Source organism: Musa acuminata, chromosome BXJ3-7, assembly GCF_036884655.1.
Source record: "Musa acuminata AAA Group cultivar baxijiao chromosome BXJ3-7, Cavendish_Baxijiao_AAA, whole genome shotgun sequence".
NCBI classification, from domain to species: Eukaryota; Viridiplantae; Streptophyta; class Magnoliopsida; order Zingiberales; family Musaceae; genus Musa; species Musa acuminata.
In genome coordinates, this window is record NC_088355.1 from 39,767,851 (window position 1) to 39,785,321 (window position 17,471).

The window sequence follows — 17,471 nt, forward strand, 5'->3', positions numbered from 1 at the left end:
TATATGACATAGAGCTCATTTTATTTCATATATAAAAACATATAATTTATTTTTTATTCATTTTTGAAAAAAAATAAATTCTATTCTTTCAAACCAACCGTTTTTAATCATAGAAGTCTATTCTTTCAAACCCCTCTATTTTGTAAAATGATTATTTTGTTAATTAGTTTAAAGGCAACCAATTATAAGAACAAAGTGCGCAAACAAACAAATATTAAGTATGTCATCTTTGACAAGGATGACACTAACATCGACCAACCAGGGAACGTTGCATGGTTCCACCGTCAGTCGCGACAACCAATCTGTTCCTATGATTGCGCTTTTTGTATTGCCAGTGGAGTTAAAAATAGTCATCGTTGCGTGTACACTAACATTATTCTTTATTTATTGCTCTTTCCACATGATGCTGAGATCTATTTGGCTTCCATAATATTATATATATACATATATATATATATATATATATATATTCCCGACTAAACTTGAAATGCATAATTATCAGACCACCTGCAATTTTACAACGTACCGAAACTTAACCAGCACGAGAAGTATATTTCACCATATATGTGATCTCACGAAACATATGGCTTTGCGAATATCTAGATACAGAAATCGACAAGGGTGAGAGGTTCGGATTAGGCAAATTTACAATGACCAAACGATGTATATGGTACATACTGATAGATCCAAATCACACTCACAAGAGACAGCAGAGGTGACGAGATCCGTACCGCGAGCGGCAAGTGAAGGAAAGCAGCGGAAGCAAGCAAGGTGCCAGTATACGCGTTCAAGTTGCGAGGACTCATCGCCAGTGCGGTGTCTCTCTCCTGCTGTTGTTACACATAGGTTAAAGCATTTTGATTCGATACACATGAGCAGGAAAATTTAAGATCTAAGGAGTTGGGTCGGTGCGATAGGAAGATGATGCACCTTGTCTTCCTCCCATCCAGTGATGGATCATCAAGCTTTGATTTGCTCCCGCCACGAGATACATCAGCTCCTCGGCCTGCAAGTGCCTGCATTTTTCAGGAGTAAAGAGTGAGTACAGGGAGATACCAGTAGTGCAAACATGGTGTGAAAAGCAAGGATCTGTTCATCTGATTCAAGTAAGATATGAAATAACATCAGTCCAAGAGCCGAATTATACATGGATCTATTAATCTTAGCAACACAATAACAAGGACTGAAAGAGAATTTATATAGATATTGCTGGATTATGCAAGTGATGACCTGCTTAGTATCCATCGGCATATTCCCAGACTTAGAAGGGCCAGTTGTCTTTATAGTACCTCTTTGGAACTCCCTCATTCTAGCATTTCCCTGCTTGGACATTTCAGTGAGATTCATTATGAACAATTTTCAGAGTCAGTAAAAGAAAGTGCACGTTCTGCTATTATTATAACATGCTCACACTTCTTTTCACGGCATATGACAGTGCTGTGCCAGTTGGCATAGATAAAATTGGCCTAACCATGTGTTGCCATGGCTGGCATACTAAGCACAGCACAGCAATCTAGGTTTACAAAGAATGTGATTCTATTAGTTCTAGACATGCTTTTCATGCATCAAAAGCTTTTCTTAACTTCATGTTTGAAGTCATAATTGATGAATTGTTTTAAGTGAAAAAAAATAATTTTAAATAGTTAATGTGTTGCTTATACCAATGGGAGACCACAATAATATCAATTGCAGCATGTAGGTTCCGTAATGAGAAACACATGGACACATATAAACAATGACAATAAGAAGAAGAAACAACCATAGATTCCCAACTATTTTCTACTTCTGTGATTCCTGGAAAAACATGATGAAATATTCTCTACTTCTAGATGCATTTATCAAACACTTGAATATATAAAATGTTTGTATATGCAAAAGATCAGTAGACTCTGTCAACCGGATTTACAGCAAAAATTAAATCTCCATAATAAGAACTAGAATATGTGAATTTTTGCCTGCAATTGTAATCCGTGCAGTCATTTTCAGTCTTTGGTAAGAACAAGTCACTTAAAGGCAGCAGTCAGAACAAAAAGGCCAAGATTCCCACATGAAAAATAACAAAAAATCTAATAGAAGGTTCAGATGCACCTAGACCAAGTAAAACTATGTGACAGTGACAGGCAGACCTTATAATTCACGATCTTGAATAAAGATAGTGGAAGTCGACAGATACAGTTTCCCAATGAATTGAAGTCAAACTAAAACCAACAGTGAAGAAGTTTTTATGGTATTCACAAACAAGCAAGTTGATCATGGCAAAGCTCTATCTTTTCATTTCTTGGAAGCTAGAAATAATTCTAAAATAGAGCGATGAGAAAATCATATTTAGCACCCACTTTATTGATATTATGGTAGACACCATGCCTAATCCCAAAAAGAAAACACTTTGAGCTAGAAGTTGACTGAACTACAAAAAGGAGAAAAAACAAAAGAACCCTTTTCATATGTGCTTCTTGTATCTTCAAGCATATACTTTCAATAAATATGCAACTTTCAACAACCTCATGGTGTCTTCTGTAACATGGCCAGAGAGGAAAGTGCTATTTATAATTTTGTCTACAACTATGATATTTAAAGAATATATGTAAGAGGAGTTAAAGTTCCTTCTCTCTGCTCATGTATGATAAAACCTTCAAAATGATTTGACAAAATAAATGTGTCATAAAATTAGTAATTTTGTTCAAACTGTAAGGAGAATATAAAATAATATCCATGTAACACTCGTATGGCGATTAACTTGTTCCAAATACATGAAAGTGATGCAAGCTGAAAAACGAGAAGAACGATTAAAAAATAATCCAATTTTCTTTACCTCTTTTCGTTTCATTCCTTCGGCAGTTGCAATATGGGGCTCAGTTCCAACATTACATATGGACTTGTTCCTAGCAGGAAGCTCACTAGACCTGGATATTCAGATCAAAGGAGGTTTCAGATTCTAAAGAGTCCAATTAACTAGTGAAATTGAAATTCAAAGACATTCAGATGAAGTTGTATGTTTATAAGAGGCAATCTTATATGCCAAAAAGTTAACTCAGCAAGACAAAATATAAACTCTCTTAACAACTATCACCTGGACTTGGGTGGCCCAAGAACATGTGCCTCAATTATCTTTAAGTTTGCATAGTGGCTGTCCACTGCTAAAGGCTTCTTCTTTACTTCTTTTAAGTTTCTAAAGTGAAAGCAAAATAATAAGGAACAATATTCTTGTCATATAAAGAGCAGAAGCCATCTTACTTGAAAGATGTCAACAATATCCTTTTTTTAATCAACCTTTTAGTTTCAGGTCCTCTTCTACTTGTCATTCCACTAGATGAAGCTGTTTTCTTCATGTCCTGTGAAAATTGCAGAATAAGCATAGGCAGACCAGGAATCAATTGGAAAAAAAAAAAGTTAGGTTAAAGAAAAATCAGATACAAACATGACAAAATCAGTCCAAATACTGCTCAGACAGAAAATATGTGGAATAATGGCTAATGTTATTTATGCTCATGGAATAGTGGCTAATGAAAATTTGCTCTCTCTCCTCTCTCTCTCTCCAAGACCTGTAGTTCAGCATTATGTTGCCTGAGATTCTTTAAAGAATTCATCAATTTGACCATGAAAAAAAGCCCAAACTTAATTAGGAAAACATCATATTGGAAGTTCACCATACCTAGTAGTTATAAGTGTTGAGCACTGAATAAGACTATTTTAATAAGCACCACATTTAGTAGTCATTAGCACTAAGCACTTGACAAATTTCACCTGCACACTTGATCCGCCCTTTGCTTGAATTTGTGATGATGCTAGCATGTTTGAGCTTCCAGAGTCCAGCTTTGTTGAATTTCCTCTATTTCTTGTTCTTCTTTCCATTACAAGAGTAAATGGACCCAATGTGGTGCTAATAGAGCGTGCTTTTGTAAGCGGTTGATTTAGATCAACCAAGGTGGACATAGCATTGCTTTTGACTCTACTAGCTATGGTCTTGCTCAAAGTCTGACTGGCCATCTTTTGTGATGGAGTTTTTAGTCCCTTTGATGAGTGAACCCCATTCGACTTAGTTTCTTGTTTCATATTTAAACCATTTCTAACTGCGGCAGGATCCTGAACATGAAAAAAATGAAGGAATCCAATCATATAAAATACAGAGAAGTTTAAGCACTATTATTTGAACAAATTGTCTGTTATTTATTAGTTTGACATTTACCTTTAATATTCAAATGCTATCCATTAATCAAAACAAGGGTAGAAAATTATAACCAGAACATCATAAGCCGACAACAACAATTAATATTTAGATGAATCTGTCCAACACAATCCACGTTAGACTCAGAAATGCTCCAACAAAATTTCTAGTGTCCGGTAACAAGTACAAAGTACTCAACAAATCCAAGATACAATGCAAAATATGTACTTAGGATTCAATCATAAGCTTCTTGGCATTTTCTAGAGTTTCTTGTGCTAATTATTGAAGAGAAAATACCCAGTTTTATTAATGCAGACAAAAAAGGCCAAAGAAAAGAAATGCAGGAGAGTCTCCGCTGACATACCTTAGAAAGTGATTTATGGTGCAAAGGTTTTCTAATTGACTGCAATTGTTCAGACTTAATTTTCTTAGTATCCGGTGCAACTCTTCTAGGCTCAATGTTTGATTCAAGGCTCTTAGGGTTCAGCAAGATCTCTTTATTGTCAAGTTTGCTGCTAGAATTTGATTTAGTCTCCTTCAAATCTCCTGTAAGGGGCAATGAGGACTCTGCTTCCATTGGTTGTACCAGCATAGTAGTGACTAAAGTGTTTTTATCTTGCTCAGTGTTCTCTGGAATTCCTCTTGAAGAATCAGGATTTGGCAATGTGGAGTCTGGATTAAAGCACCTTTCTTGAGGAGGTTCATTGCAGTTAATTTCCTGCACAAGGGTTACTCCAGGTTTAGTCTCTTCTGGGATAGAATGAACATTGTTTGATGCCCCATCTCTGAATCTTTCATGCTGTGAAGCTGCTCCATCTTCTTCACCGCTTTGGCTAGACATACTACCATCACCACCATAATCCAATGTGAGCTCCGTATGTTGATTCTGTTTAGCTTTCATAGCTCGAATTCTTCTATAGCGCTCCTCAAAATATGCCTTCTTCTTGGCAACTAGACCATTGAACTTCTCCAGTTCCTCTTGACATCTATTGTGAGTAAAAACTGACCGCCTCTCCCATGACAATGACTCAATTGGAAATCTTCCAAAAGAAATGGAACCATGATCAAGCATTTGAGAAACTGGGATTTCCTGAAAGGACCAGTCAACCACAATTATCTTATAATGTTATCTGTAACTCTCTACGGAATGGAAGCACATATTTTTTCTAATAGAGTAGAGAAAACTTCATCAACAAGATTACGGCATTCTTTTTGTTGATCCTTTTTAGAAACATTTATCATAAATATTATCATATCATCCGAAGATTTATTATGTTAAGCATTGTTGGTTTTTGTTATGGTTCGAATGAATCAGATAACACTGAGAACCAAATGGATAAAGACAAAGAGCTAATACACGACATGCTGGAGTAGACCAAGGCCACTAGAACAGGAACTAAAGGAAAAACTAATAACAGAGAAACTAGATAACAGAGAAAATTACTTGAGATGTATCTCCATCAGACAATTCCCCCTGTGACCATCCTTGATAAGCTTGATCAACATCGGTTGCCATTTAATTATTTTAAGTGGAAAAAAGTTGCAAAACTAATCATGGAAGCAAAACCGCCGCTTTCTGAGTGTCATTCTACATAATGGTCAAGAAAGTCAGCGCAATCAGTCATGGAGCATATAAGAACAATAAATTTTAAGAAAACTGCAGCATCAGAATAATAAAACAAAATAAGCTAGAAATCGTTAACGAAAATAACAATATGAAATAATGCAGTTCTTGTTAGCTTTTTAAGAAATTGTATAATTGCATATATATATACAACGTTAGACCCCTTTACTTCTAATGTCAGGAATCTAATAATGCCACTCCCACGTCCCTGAGCAGGTATGTACAACTAGTCAGAAGTCCAAACGCCATTTCCACTAGGTGCAACACATTTAACTAAGAGCATGAAGAGTCTTATGAGAATGGTCGTTTTGAAGCCACCATTCGTTGTCTTTGATGGCACAGTGTCTCCCCTAGTGGAACTTCAGTTAAATCTTGCAGAAACTGCACAATTCACCCACTATCAGGGTTGGATGAACCCAGTCCGTGGGCTGAAGGATGTGGGCTCATATCTGCGATCAAAGATAACCTTTAGAGGTCTGTTCGTGTGCCACCGGCATTTCGAAATGAAATTATGTATCAGGGAACTTTTTTTATTCAAGAATAGGACAATATCTTCCCCAGAACAATGTTCGATGAAGACCACCAACTCCAAGATAAATTTATATATCGCGACTTAAAAGAGAAAAATTATTGTGGAGGATATCAATTCCCTGAATGGTTACTCCTCCCTATCGAGAAGAAAGCACCAAAAAGAGCACTATATATATCCAAAAACGCAAAATAAATCATAACTTCGAACTTTCACTCCCGATCAAGGGATCCGAGGGAATAAAAAAGACAGGAGACAAAGGGACAGTTGTGACTATGACAAGTCTCTGACCGCATTAATCTCTTGTTGTACGCTCTTAGTTCTCGACGAAAGCCAACAACAAGAAGCCAGTAAGTACGAGTGCGATGATTGTACGGTATGTTAACTCCGGAACCCATTGACATATTGCGATGGTGATAATTTTTTGGATGAGATGTAGAGCCAGATAAGAAACGGATTCGGGATAGTTATAAGGTCGGATCAGATACTATGCTTGCGATAGGTCCACAGAGCAAGTATCAACGGATATCGAACGCCCATGTTCTCTGATCCAATTTGGATCGGGTAAATGGGTTGTCGGATCTGTCAACCCCTTGGGACCGCCCGTGTTCCGTTGTTTCACTTTCTTTCTTGCCGTGACCGTCTTTTGATCTCTTCCAGTTCATTCCCTAGTGTGGTTTTTTGTTCTTATGTGGAGTGATGTAGGCAGACGGGGTCATGCGTGGCATCGAAGGGCATTGTTTGGAGTTGTTGCTCAGATTAAAGCATCGCTTAGCTGGCCGGAGGCCCACCTTGTCACCACCTTATCTCTCTGCGGCACAGTGCAGGGCTTTTACTACGACGCCTAGACGATTCGGATCCCGAAAGATGTGTAAGCCGAACAGAGAACTCGCTATAATAATGGATAAGAACGACAACAGAAAACAGCTATAATAGACAGTAACAGCTTATCTACCCAATGTAAAGGTCTCGCATTCATGGTGTAGCATAGCAGTACAAATCTGTTGCCATGCAAAATTAGCATCGCCAAACCTTTTGCTTTATTTCCAACCTCGTGATGTCCGTGCCTCTACGGGTGGAAGTTTCTTGTTCGATCGACTTCCATTCAACTAAGATTAGTAGCTCGACTCCATGTGCGTTCGTCCAGTCAACTAAAATTATATATCACCTTGATTTCTAAAAGGAAAAAAGGTGTTTAGTCCACGTCTTTTTGACGATTGGCGTCGTCCTTGTGGTTGTGGTTCGTGCCGTGCTGAATTCAAATACTAGTGGGCACCACATAGCGAGATAAAGAAAAGGGTGTAATTGCAAATACCCATTTAGTGGGCACCAAAATGGTCTAATGCAAATATTTGTAAACAATCAAATATGAAGCAAATATTTTCCCTCTTAACATGCTTTTACCCTCTTTCTCGTTCGCCCGACATGTCTAAAGCCCCACATATCATTAACTCATCATTAATCTACCTCGCTTTCATCATACCTTTCTCGGTGCATCCAACCAAGCGAAAAAGCTAACACCCAAAGTTTCACAGGCTTCTACTTCCGGTGTCTCCCCTCTTCACCTTCACTCTAAAGACACACGATAAAGAAGAGGAAAAGAGAGAGGGAAAGCCATGGGTCAATTCTCCGTCCCTATCCGTCGAATTTACGACGGACGGCTACGGAGCCGCCAAATCACCACCCCGGCACTAGTTGTTGGGGTTTAGCCATCAAGCGCCCAAGCAGAGTCCATCAGCCCAAGGCCTTCCGGCGCGCACGGGATAACGCATCACACCGCGTTTCCCCGCTACGAAAACGTTTCGCCCGAGGAAGACGACGAAGCAGCTTACGTCGTTTCCCAGAGAAGAACGAGTTACCGTCGCTGACGAGCTCACGGGATCGAGCCCGTCTACCAGATCGGAACATCCGCTTAGAAGTATCAGATAAATCGAATTCTTGAGTTCTATTCCTACCTCGATTCAGATGCATTTCCCCTCAACGATGGCCCTCCAGCGTCTTTCCCACTACTATCTAAATCGTCCTCCAACCAGTTCAATTCTTTGGAGATAAGAGCAAGAAATCAGGTAGTTTGATCCAAGACCAGAGAAAGAAATATGTGCAATTCCAACCGCAACTAAAAACAAGAATGATGAGAGATCCGGAGATCGCGTACCTTCTTGGAGAAAGAGATGTGATCCGACGAAGAGCACTTGCATCCGGCATCCGAGCCCAGGGAGGAGAAAGAAGAACTTAAAACCTCGAAGTCAGTCTTCGAGCAGAGAGAAAGAAAGAGAGAGGGAGAGGGAGGGGGGAGACCCAAGTGGAATGGGGAGAGCTGTGTGATCTCAGCGATGGACTTGAGAGAGAGCTATCGATATATAGATGGGGGAGACGGAGATCAAAGGCGGGAGGAAGGAGAGACGGTAGAGATCTGACCGTCGATGCAGCGGATCTCGAGGGGTGGGTCGCGCTGCGTCGTCGGATCCGAGGGGGGTACTTCTCGCGTTGCTTGTGAACAGGCGCATCGGGGACCACATTTCTTTGACCCGAGATGCCCGAGAGCTCACCCTGGTTGAACCCATGTGCCCTGTGACTTATTTATTGTGATGTACTCTGCAACATCCTCTGCTATCCACTGCTTTGTTCTGGATCTTAAAAAGCATGAAAAATCAGAAGTAATTTCTTCATTAATTATGACAAGAGAATTATAGTCTTCCCCACCTATGTGAAAGATAAAATTATGTGTCCCAGACAGGCAAAGCACCCTATGATTGAGAAATTGATTGTTACTTACCTTAGTTGGGATTCAGGACTGTACATTGATTTGAGCTCAAGTTATGAAATGGTTGAATTGACATGGAAGCTTACTTGGCTTGAAATCTTCATGTTAGGCCAATGCAGCAATCTTCTCATCAACAACTGTCGTTTCCTGTCATGGCCCATCACAACAGCAACCTTTTAAGCCACCACCATGATTGGTAGGATTCACCTGAATGTATACTGTTTTGCAACCAGGCAGAATGACTGGAAACATGAAATTACATATCCAACTCATGTTCTAAATATAAAACATCTTGAGTTAAGAATAACCTACCTGAGCTTTTGGAACTTGTTGCTGCAAGGGAAATATATTTCTCAGGTAAGACATCTAATTACTGCAGAAAACCAGTTTAACCACCAACTTTGGTAAACATGACATCAGTTCATGTGTGGCTCATAAGTTGGATCTGTAAGATGATGCACATTCTATTCTTAATGAGTGATTTTGACCAAGTTCCAAATGCACACACAATCATGCAATTCCCAAAAACATACAGTTAATATCCATGCTTAATCTAATCATAGCAAGAGGAGGATTTTTCAAGTGCTTGAAGTTACAGTGTGGAACATAAGACAATCTTGAATAATATGCTTCAGTTGAGATGTAAGAATCTTGCTACATTGAAAAATGAATGAGGAACCTATAGATGAGGATTTGAGACTGCATTAAACAACTTGATCAATTAGAAGTACAACTAATAAAACAAGTAATCACATGATGATCCAGAGTGAGAGCACTTGCATTTTAGATTTATAGACAGCAGTACAGTCTTCAAATCAATGCTTGCCTCTGCTTGAGAGAGGAACATCTCAAGTAATTAATATCTGAGATGCTTTTAATTTTATTATCCACATAAAAATATCAGCATCTACTGGAATATTGTAAAAGATTCATAACCCACTTAAACTATGGAGTGGTTGGATTGTGTCCTATTCTCAGATATAAACAAAGCAGTGACTTCATCTATCATCTTCTTGTTTGCTACTTCCCAAGTCTGGGGTGCAAGCATTGGTCATAGCAGTATCAATTGGGCATCTAGATCCACATACTGATCATAATTCCTTAAGTTCATGGAATATTGTCATCATCTTTTCTAAAATAGGGCATGGTCACCATAGGTCCTACAAACATTGTCCATTTGCTTTTTCTTTTTTACAGCACTAGAATCAGTGTATGAGGGAGTAACTATTGTTGTATCCCCACCATAAAGACTCTCAGATCAGCCACTAAACAGTGCCCAGCTGCTTTCTCTAAAAAAAGAAGATCAATCTACTCAATCACAATGAGGCAGTAGTCATTTTCGTTGCACTGCTTGTGAATCTGCAACACACGACTCCTGAAGAACACAGTAGACGATGCATCAGTCATCAGTATGCAGATGAATAATACTAACAAATGTATTAATTTGGCTCCATGTGGAAATCTCCACGTAGTATAATGCCTCTGTTGACAATCCAAATCAAGCTCGACATGCATGCGTCTAAAATTTTCAGCAAAAGATGGTCTAAGAATATTCTTCAATCACATTCTCCAGAGACACCATTTGAAGAAGCTGGGAACCAAGAATTCATCTCAGCCTTGTTTCTCTCCTACCATCAGATCCTAAAAGTAAATCCACATTTCTAGATCTCAGGTGCCAATACGTACGTTCGACACACTCATATCCCCCACTAGGAACGGACGAAATCCATTGCCCAAGTCAGCCCAAGCCAAACTGGGCGCTTTCCTGACCCCCCCCCAAGTCCTCATCGTTGTCCCCACCCTTCCTCTGCTCCTGGGCCTGCAAATTCACCAACCTCATCTCTCACCGGCATTCCATCAAACACCGTCCTCGTGAAACTTCACCCAAGAAATCCAAACATACAAATCGAAGTGCAATTCGGCGCGCATATATAAAAAGCATGATTTCACCCATCCTAACCCAAATCACCCGTCTAGCTCGCAAGCTCGCAGAACAGACGAGTACTCACCTTTATTTTGTAGAAAAAAAATCGCGTCTTTGCAGAGCCAGCCAGGGAGGGCAGGCACAGATTGGAGGAGGTCCCGAACTAGAGGTATGTTCTTGCTCCAGCTTTCGGGTATGCAACGGGCGTTGGTGAGAAGATTGGCAGCGGACTAGGAGGAGATGAGCCTGGGAAAGAGAAAATATGTGGTTTTCGAAGCCGAGGAAGACGTCGAGAGCGTGAAGATTAGGCTGTGGACACATTGAGGAACAGGAAACGGAGGCGGAGAGAGTAGAAACCGGCGAAGGCCTCTTCCACAGGGTTCCAGGAGCCTCTCTCAGCGGGAGGGCACAGCCGTCCTTTCCACTCCTCTCGTGCACAATTAGATAGTTCTTTTCTTAAATAAAGATAACATTAAAATAATTATACATTAATTAGTAGATTTGTATGACGATTAATTCAGAAGAATCACACTTCATACAATCGTTGCTTTTGATGAACCGAACCAGTTCTTCTATGAACCGGCGTAATTGTCCGGTTCGGTTCATCTTCTAAGAACCGTTCCTCACCTTCCACGATCAAATTGAAACATATAATTTGACTTTGGTATCAAAGTTGAATAAAGGAGTGTTTGACCTCAATCAAATACTGTTGAACGTTGACCAACTCGCTTGTCATGTTACCATCAAATCATAATGAAAGATGTTCATCTAATCGGCCCGATATAGAAAAATATCCTATGATCGTCGATTGAGATGTCTAAAGTAATAAAAAAGGATCCCACTCAATAAATCATTATTGATCTATACTATGTTTGACATCATTTTAGGCCCATTTTATATATGTGATTCCAGAAATCATTATGTTTAGGATTGTTAGTAGTTAGAAGGAAACATATAGTATTTTTGAGTTTAATCATGATGATGTGTTCATCGCATTCGATGCTCATAATAATTGGTCCAACCTAAATTGTGGACGTATTCTTAAAGTCTTATGCATTAATCATGAGATTCGAAAGGTTGACGGGCCAATCATATATCATCACATTATCACGGCCTTAGTTGGAATTGCCTAAGGCATGAGGTATCCTTGCAGCCAAAACGCGAACTTAGCTTGCGTTGCCTAAATCACGCTTCGCTCTTGTGATATTGCTCCGCAAAAATCAGCCCACTTGCAACCTCTCACAGGTCCCGAAGGACCTGTAAAAGAGAAAGTTGATTAGTTCGAAAGAACGAGCGACGAATAAGTCCCGACGTCTCGCGAAAAGAGAAGAAGCTTTACAAATAATTCATCGAGCACCTTGCGCGCACAAGAGAAAAGAGGGAGAGGGGGAAAACAAGGGCTTTAGAAGGTTGAACGAATAGCTGCAAGCCCACAAACAACTGTTCACCAAGTCCCGGGCGCGACAACAAGTTCCCGTCAAGGCAACGTACGAACTTGTGAATGAGTGTTCAACGCCCTGACACGGACTTAGCTGGTTTTGCCTAAGTCGTGCGGCACCCTTGCGCATCCGTCCGCAAAGGTCAGCCTCCCCGAAGCCTCCCATTGTCCCTTAGGACCAACAAAAGAGAGAACGGGTTAAAGAGAACGCCTCAAACGGGATCCACAAGCAAACATGTCCGAAAAACACTTCATAGACAAAGCAAATTACAAACAGACTTTACAAGCTCTGAACAGTGGCACAACAAAGGGTAAAATGGTCCATTACAGACCGAAAAGCTCTCGCACGTGTCCACATGACACAACCTTTATTTACAAGCCTAAAGAGGCCACCAACCCAACTAAAATGGGACTTATAAGCCTTCGGCTGCCCCTTTACATTCTGTACAAGGCATGAACATGCCAAACGACACGGACATACATAAGCATTACATCAAACACCTTGTTTAGAAGTTTGTCCGTGACATTCTCCCCCACTTACCCCTTCGACGTCCTCGTCGAAGCCTTTGTGAACACTGCAACTCTTCACCTTTGCTGAGTCTTCAATCTTCTGCTCTAGCTGCAATGCGCCTCCTGGCTCCCAGCTGCTCTCCGCTGCTGTTTCTGAGTAGTCGAACCTTTGATCCGCCATACTGCTTCAACTCACCAATGACTCTTGACTCTGGTGTGGGGTTGGCTGAGTTGTGTTGATCATTGTTGATTATTACGGATCCCCCAAATGAAGGAAAAAGACCATCCTTACTGCGCCAGTCTCTCAAAATTTCCACATGCTGCTTGAACTGGGTGGATGCTTGTTGGAGCTTTAACGAGCATCGCCTCGCAAACTTCTGAAGTTTTGGGTCCTTCCTCCACAAAATCTGCTCATTGACTCTTCTTTCAGTTAGTTGTCACATCCAAGTAGGTTCGCATCACTTCCGCTTTCGATTGGTATTTCGTTGGGAAATGAGGCGGACAATCTACTCTTAGTAGCACTGATCACCGTTGGTGAGGATTTGACAACTATTGTCTTCCATTATCTTCGAAGGGTCTTTGAACTTGTGCAGAGCTCCTCTGTTAGATAGATAAGAGAACTGGGGTACTCGATTTCGCCCATTCTCTTAAGAGTTGAGAAGGCAAAGGTTACTTGACTTCGCCCGCCTCCTCGAGGTTGTACTTCATGCATCGAGCTGGTTACTAGTCTTCGCCTGCTCTTTGCTCACACTTCTGAAGCACTTGAAGTGTTTGCACTCCTTGCGTTGAGTTAGCTACTGTGATTCACCTTCTCAATACCATTGAACTTCTGGAATGCAGGAAGTTTTCACCCCAACTTGGAGTAATTCTCTGATAGATGAGGTCGCCTCTGGGATTGTACCGTCTTCTCCATCAACCCTGCCGCCTACTACACTGAGTAGCAAAGGTACAGCACCGCGTACTGCTTGCTTCGTTCCTTGGTCGTGCACTCTTGCATGACCCGAAGTCCTTCACATACGGCTATCTTGATGAGAAACTTGTTGACACCGGTCTTATGAAGTTTCTTGGCCTCTGCCCTTCAGCCTTGTCTCGGTACTTGGAGATTGCCTCTGCATGCTCCACCTCCTCGGCCCCTTTCACGACCAAGCGCTCTCCCTCCGTGAGAGCAAGGGATCAATGACTTTCACGAAAGTCCCGCCTCTGCGGTACTATGGCGCTGCCATTCCCATAGCGCTACTATCCGTCGCCTCGCCTCTGAATCCCTGTTCTTCACAATCAGTAGATATGTCTCTGTGACACTCATCTGAGTCCACCTCCATTCTAACTGATGCTTGATTTTGGGTAGCTAAGTCCCTCTGGACTCGTCGTCGCTTCCTCGCCCCTTTCGACCCCCTGCTTCAACACCTCTGTGTTTTCCAAGCAGTCCGTTTTGTCGATGGAAAGACAGACTGCAACTCCCATGCATGGCCTCTGCCATCACGTTGTAGAGTTTGCACCGATTCTGTTCTCCTTAGCTTCCTTGGTAGCAACGTTCGCTTACTCGACCTTGTCCTCTGACTTGTCGGGCTCCCTTAAGCGAATATGAGCTCTGGAGCAGTCCAACTCTCCAGCTGCTTCGATCATACCTCTGCATGATCAAGTCCCTCCCATGGAACTCACTGGTACTTGCATTCGAACTTTTCCCTTAGTGGAACACAGCCCCCATATGCTGATGACCAAGGTTTTCGTCCGATGCAAAATTCGATGCACGCACGGAAGACCCGCCTCTGCGGTACCATGGCCTTCACTCCTTGAATCCATAGCCCTTCTTGCCGTCGTGTTGTTCACCGAAGTGGAGCTCCCAGTAGCTCCCGATCATACCTCCATATGATCTAGTCCCTCCCGGGACTCTGTCGTGTGTATCGCATTGCCACGAACTGTCCCACCACGATCTGCTGCACCATGTCGCCTCCTGGTGACATCTCCATTGCATTCTGATCCTTGTGGAATAAACTCGAATTGTGAACCCTCCATGTGTGGCCTCTGCCAATACATCGCAGGGTCTCCTCCACCTTCGATTTTGTTCGCTCCTTTGGCAATCGACCTTCATCCACCCACTCTTGGGTCACACCTAGATGAAGCACCGCTCTAGGACAGTCCGTCGCCTAGTAGCTCCCGAAGTCCACCGACTTCACTGTAATTTGTGCACCATTGTCTGGATCCTGGGCCTCTGCCCCTACCAGCACAATCTCCGCTGCGCACCGCTTCCTTCATGGCAACTTGAATGACAACACTATGGCATATTCTTCAAGAGTACACGCCTCTACGTCCTCTTGCCCCGTGCTAAGGCCTTCTGAACTCAACTTCGCCTCTGCAAATTGAGTCGCCTTAGTTTCTCCATCAAATGCTCCTCCGAGATTAGGTGCATGTGCCCCGAAGCTCCCTTCGTCTTTGGCACCATGCAAGATGAGTCCGCTCCGTCAGAATAAAGGACCCATGGAACAACATGATCCTACTCTTGCCTCTGCAAGAGTTCATGTCTTTGACCTCTGTCTAAGGAAAGCACTATGCTTCTGCTCCATGTTCCAACTTCTCTGCTGGCTCCCTTCATGCGGCTTGGGTACTTCACCAAGTTACGCCCAAGTTGCTCCACTCCTCGTTTTCGCATTGAGTCGATGGTGGCCCTCGTGCCCACCATTCCACAGGTCAGCCCTCCCTTGAGTCCGATCTCCACATCGACTCTAAGTGTGCCTTCATTTAAGTTGCTTCAGGTCGCTCCCCCACTTGATCTCGCAATGCATCCACCAATGCATTCTCTCGAGCGAGATCATGCGACAACTCCTCGCCGCTTGCTCAGTCCATCGAGCTTCGTGGAGTTGTTGTTTGTGAGGTACTCCTCCTCAACATGTGAGGTCCGTCTCACATGATTCTCCCTCTGGAGAGCCGGGACTTATCCCTCCTGGATAACTATCCCGTTGGAGCAACAGCTCTCTTCATTTCGGAGACCACCATCCCCTTGGACTACTCCGATCTGCTGAACAAACTGTGCATTGTTCTGCCTCCTGCAAACGCACTTGCTAGATTGCGACTCCACGTCAATACAGCCCCCACTGCACCCCTCAAGGCCTAGCAACATGCTGAACTCATTGCACACTTCAGCCTCCTACGGACGTATCCTACGCTTGCCAAAGAGAAAGTTTCAATGCTCCATGGCGCCGAGTCTCGGTCGCCTTGGGATGGCCACGAACATTCCGTCGTCCGCATACAAGCCCATGCATGAGTACCAAATTCTTCGAGTTAGCAATTCCCCTCACCTCTGTGAGCTTTGCATAACTCTTTTGGTCGTTGCGCAACTCATTCCACCTTGCATGGTCTCATTCTTGCCAAGCGCCTCGCTTGCCTAGAGCACCATCAAGTATAGTTGTCAACGTTGAGCCGTAGCTCAAACTCAGCCATCCCAACCTTTGTGCGCTCCAAATTCTTCCAAGCTTGCCTGTTCTCGTGGTGCCTCTTGCGCGAAGGGTTGGTCATTCCTCTGAATGCCAATTTCAGATGCCCGCTCCTCTGAGCGACTCTTTTCCCTACATCTCCATGCCCGTTTTCCCTCAAACGGTCGCGCGTTGCTGACTGCCCTCAACGCAGCCCCGCTAGGTCCCCCACGTTTGCATGTCAAGTGTTTCTATGAGTGCTTGTCCCGCTCTGATACCATATGACACGGACTTAGCTGGTTTTGCCTAAGTCGTGCGGCACCCTTGCGCGTCCGTCCGCAAAGGTCAGCCTCCCCGAAGCCTCCCATTGTCCCTTAGGACCAACAAAAGAGAGAACGGGTTAAAGAGAACGCCTCAAACGGGATCCACAAGCAAACATGTCCGAAAAACACTTCATAGACAAAGCAAATTACAAACAGACTTTACAAGCTCTGAACAGTGGCACAACAAAGGGTAAAATGGTCCATTACAGACCGAAAAGCTCTCGCACGTGTCCACATGACACAACCTTTATTTACAAGCCTAAAGAGGCCACCAACCCAACTAAAATGGGACTTATAAGCCTTCGGCTGCCCCTTTACATTCTGTACAAGGCATGAACATGCCAAACGACACGGACATACATAAGCATTACATCAAACACCTTGTTTAGAAGTTTGTCCGTGACAGCCCGGTACTATACCGAAGCCCCATCCAACCCTGTGCCACCCGAGGGGTTCCAAGGGACTGAGATGGTTGACGTTTTGGTGAGCGGAGGCAGATTCCAGAAATCAGCCTGCGGCACACGAAAACGGAGTTGTTTTGGAATTGTTTTGCTCGGTTCGGTGAGCAGTCGCTTTGTAACGCTACAGCTTGTTCGAACTTATATTTTTACAAGCAAAATGACTCAAAACCAAGGCAAAACAGGCTGTTAATTAACTATACATATAGATGATAGCGACGAACGGTTCGTTGAACGGAGTTGTTACGGGTGCGCGACGAACGTTCGTGATAACATGGTGACAATATGTCTCTGAGTTCGATTGCTATTTGTTGAACATACATAATCAT

The 17,471-nt window shown here is 42.6% G+C and overlaps 1 protein-coding gene across 8 annotated transcripts; it reads right to left on the reverse strand.

The window, feature by feature from the left end:
- Positions 1–532: 532 nt before the first annotated feature.
- LOC135643378 (protein WVD2-like 7) lies at positions 533–11,386 on the reverse strand. 8 transcript variants are annotated; one of them, XM_065160234.1, is made up of 11 exons: positions 11,092–11,386; positions 8,474–9,229; positions 5,610–5,753; positions 4,530–5,255; positions 3,745–4,083; positions 3,235–3,332; positions 3,071–3,169; positions 2,813–2,903; positions 1,231–1,320; positions 931–1,016; positions 533–830 (listed from the first exon to the last, which is right to left on the reverse strand). In XM_065160234.1, exons 3-11 carry the CDS (start codon positions 5,679–5,681, stop codon positions 803–805), a joined length of 1,629 nt encoding a protein of 542 aa, XP_065016306.1. In that variant the 5' UTR covers positions 5,682–5,753; positions 8,474–9,229; positions 11,092–11,386; the 3' UTR covers positions 533–802. The 8 variants fall into 8 exon arrangements, with proteins under 8 accessions (XP_065016306.1, XP_065016305.1, XP_065016304.1 ...); XM_065160233.1 differs by lacking the exon at positions 11,092–11,386 and having other exon boundaries at positions 8,474–8,951; positions 9,095–9,443; XM_065160232.1 differs by lacking the exon at positions 11,092–11,386 and having other exon boundaries at positions 8,474–9,476.
- Between the last annotated feature and the right edge of the window lie 6,085 nt (positions 11,387–17,471).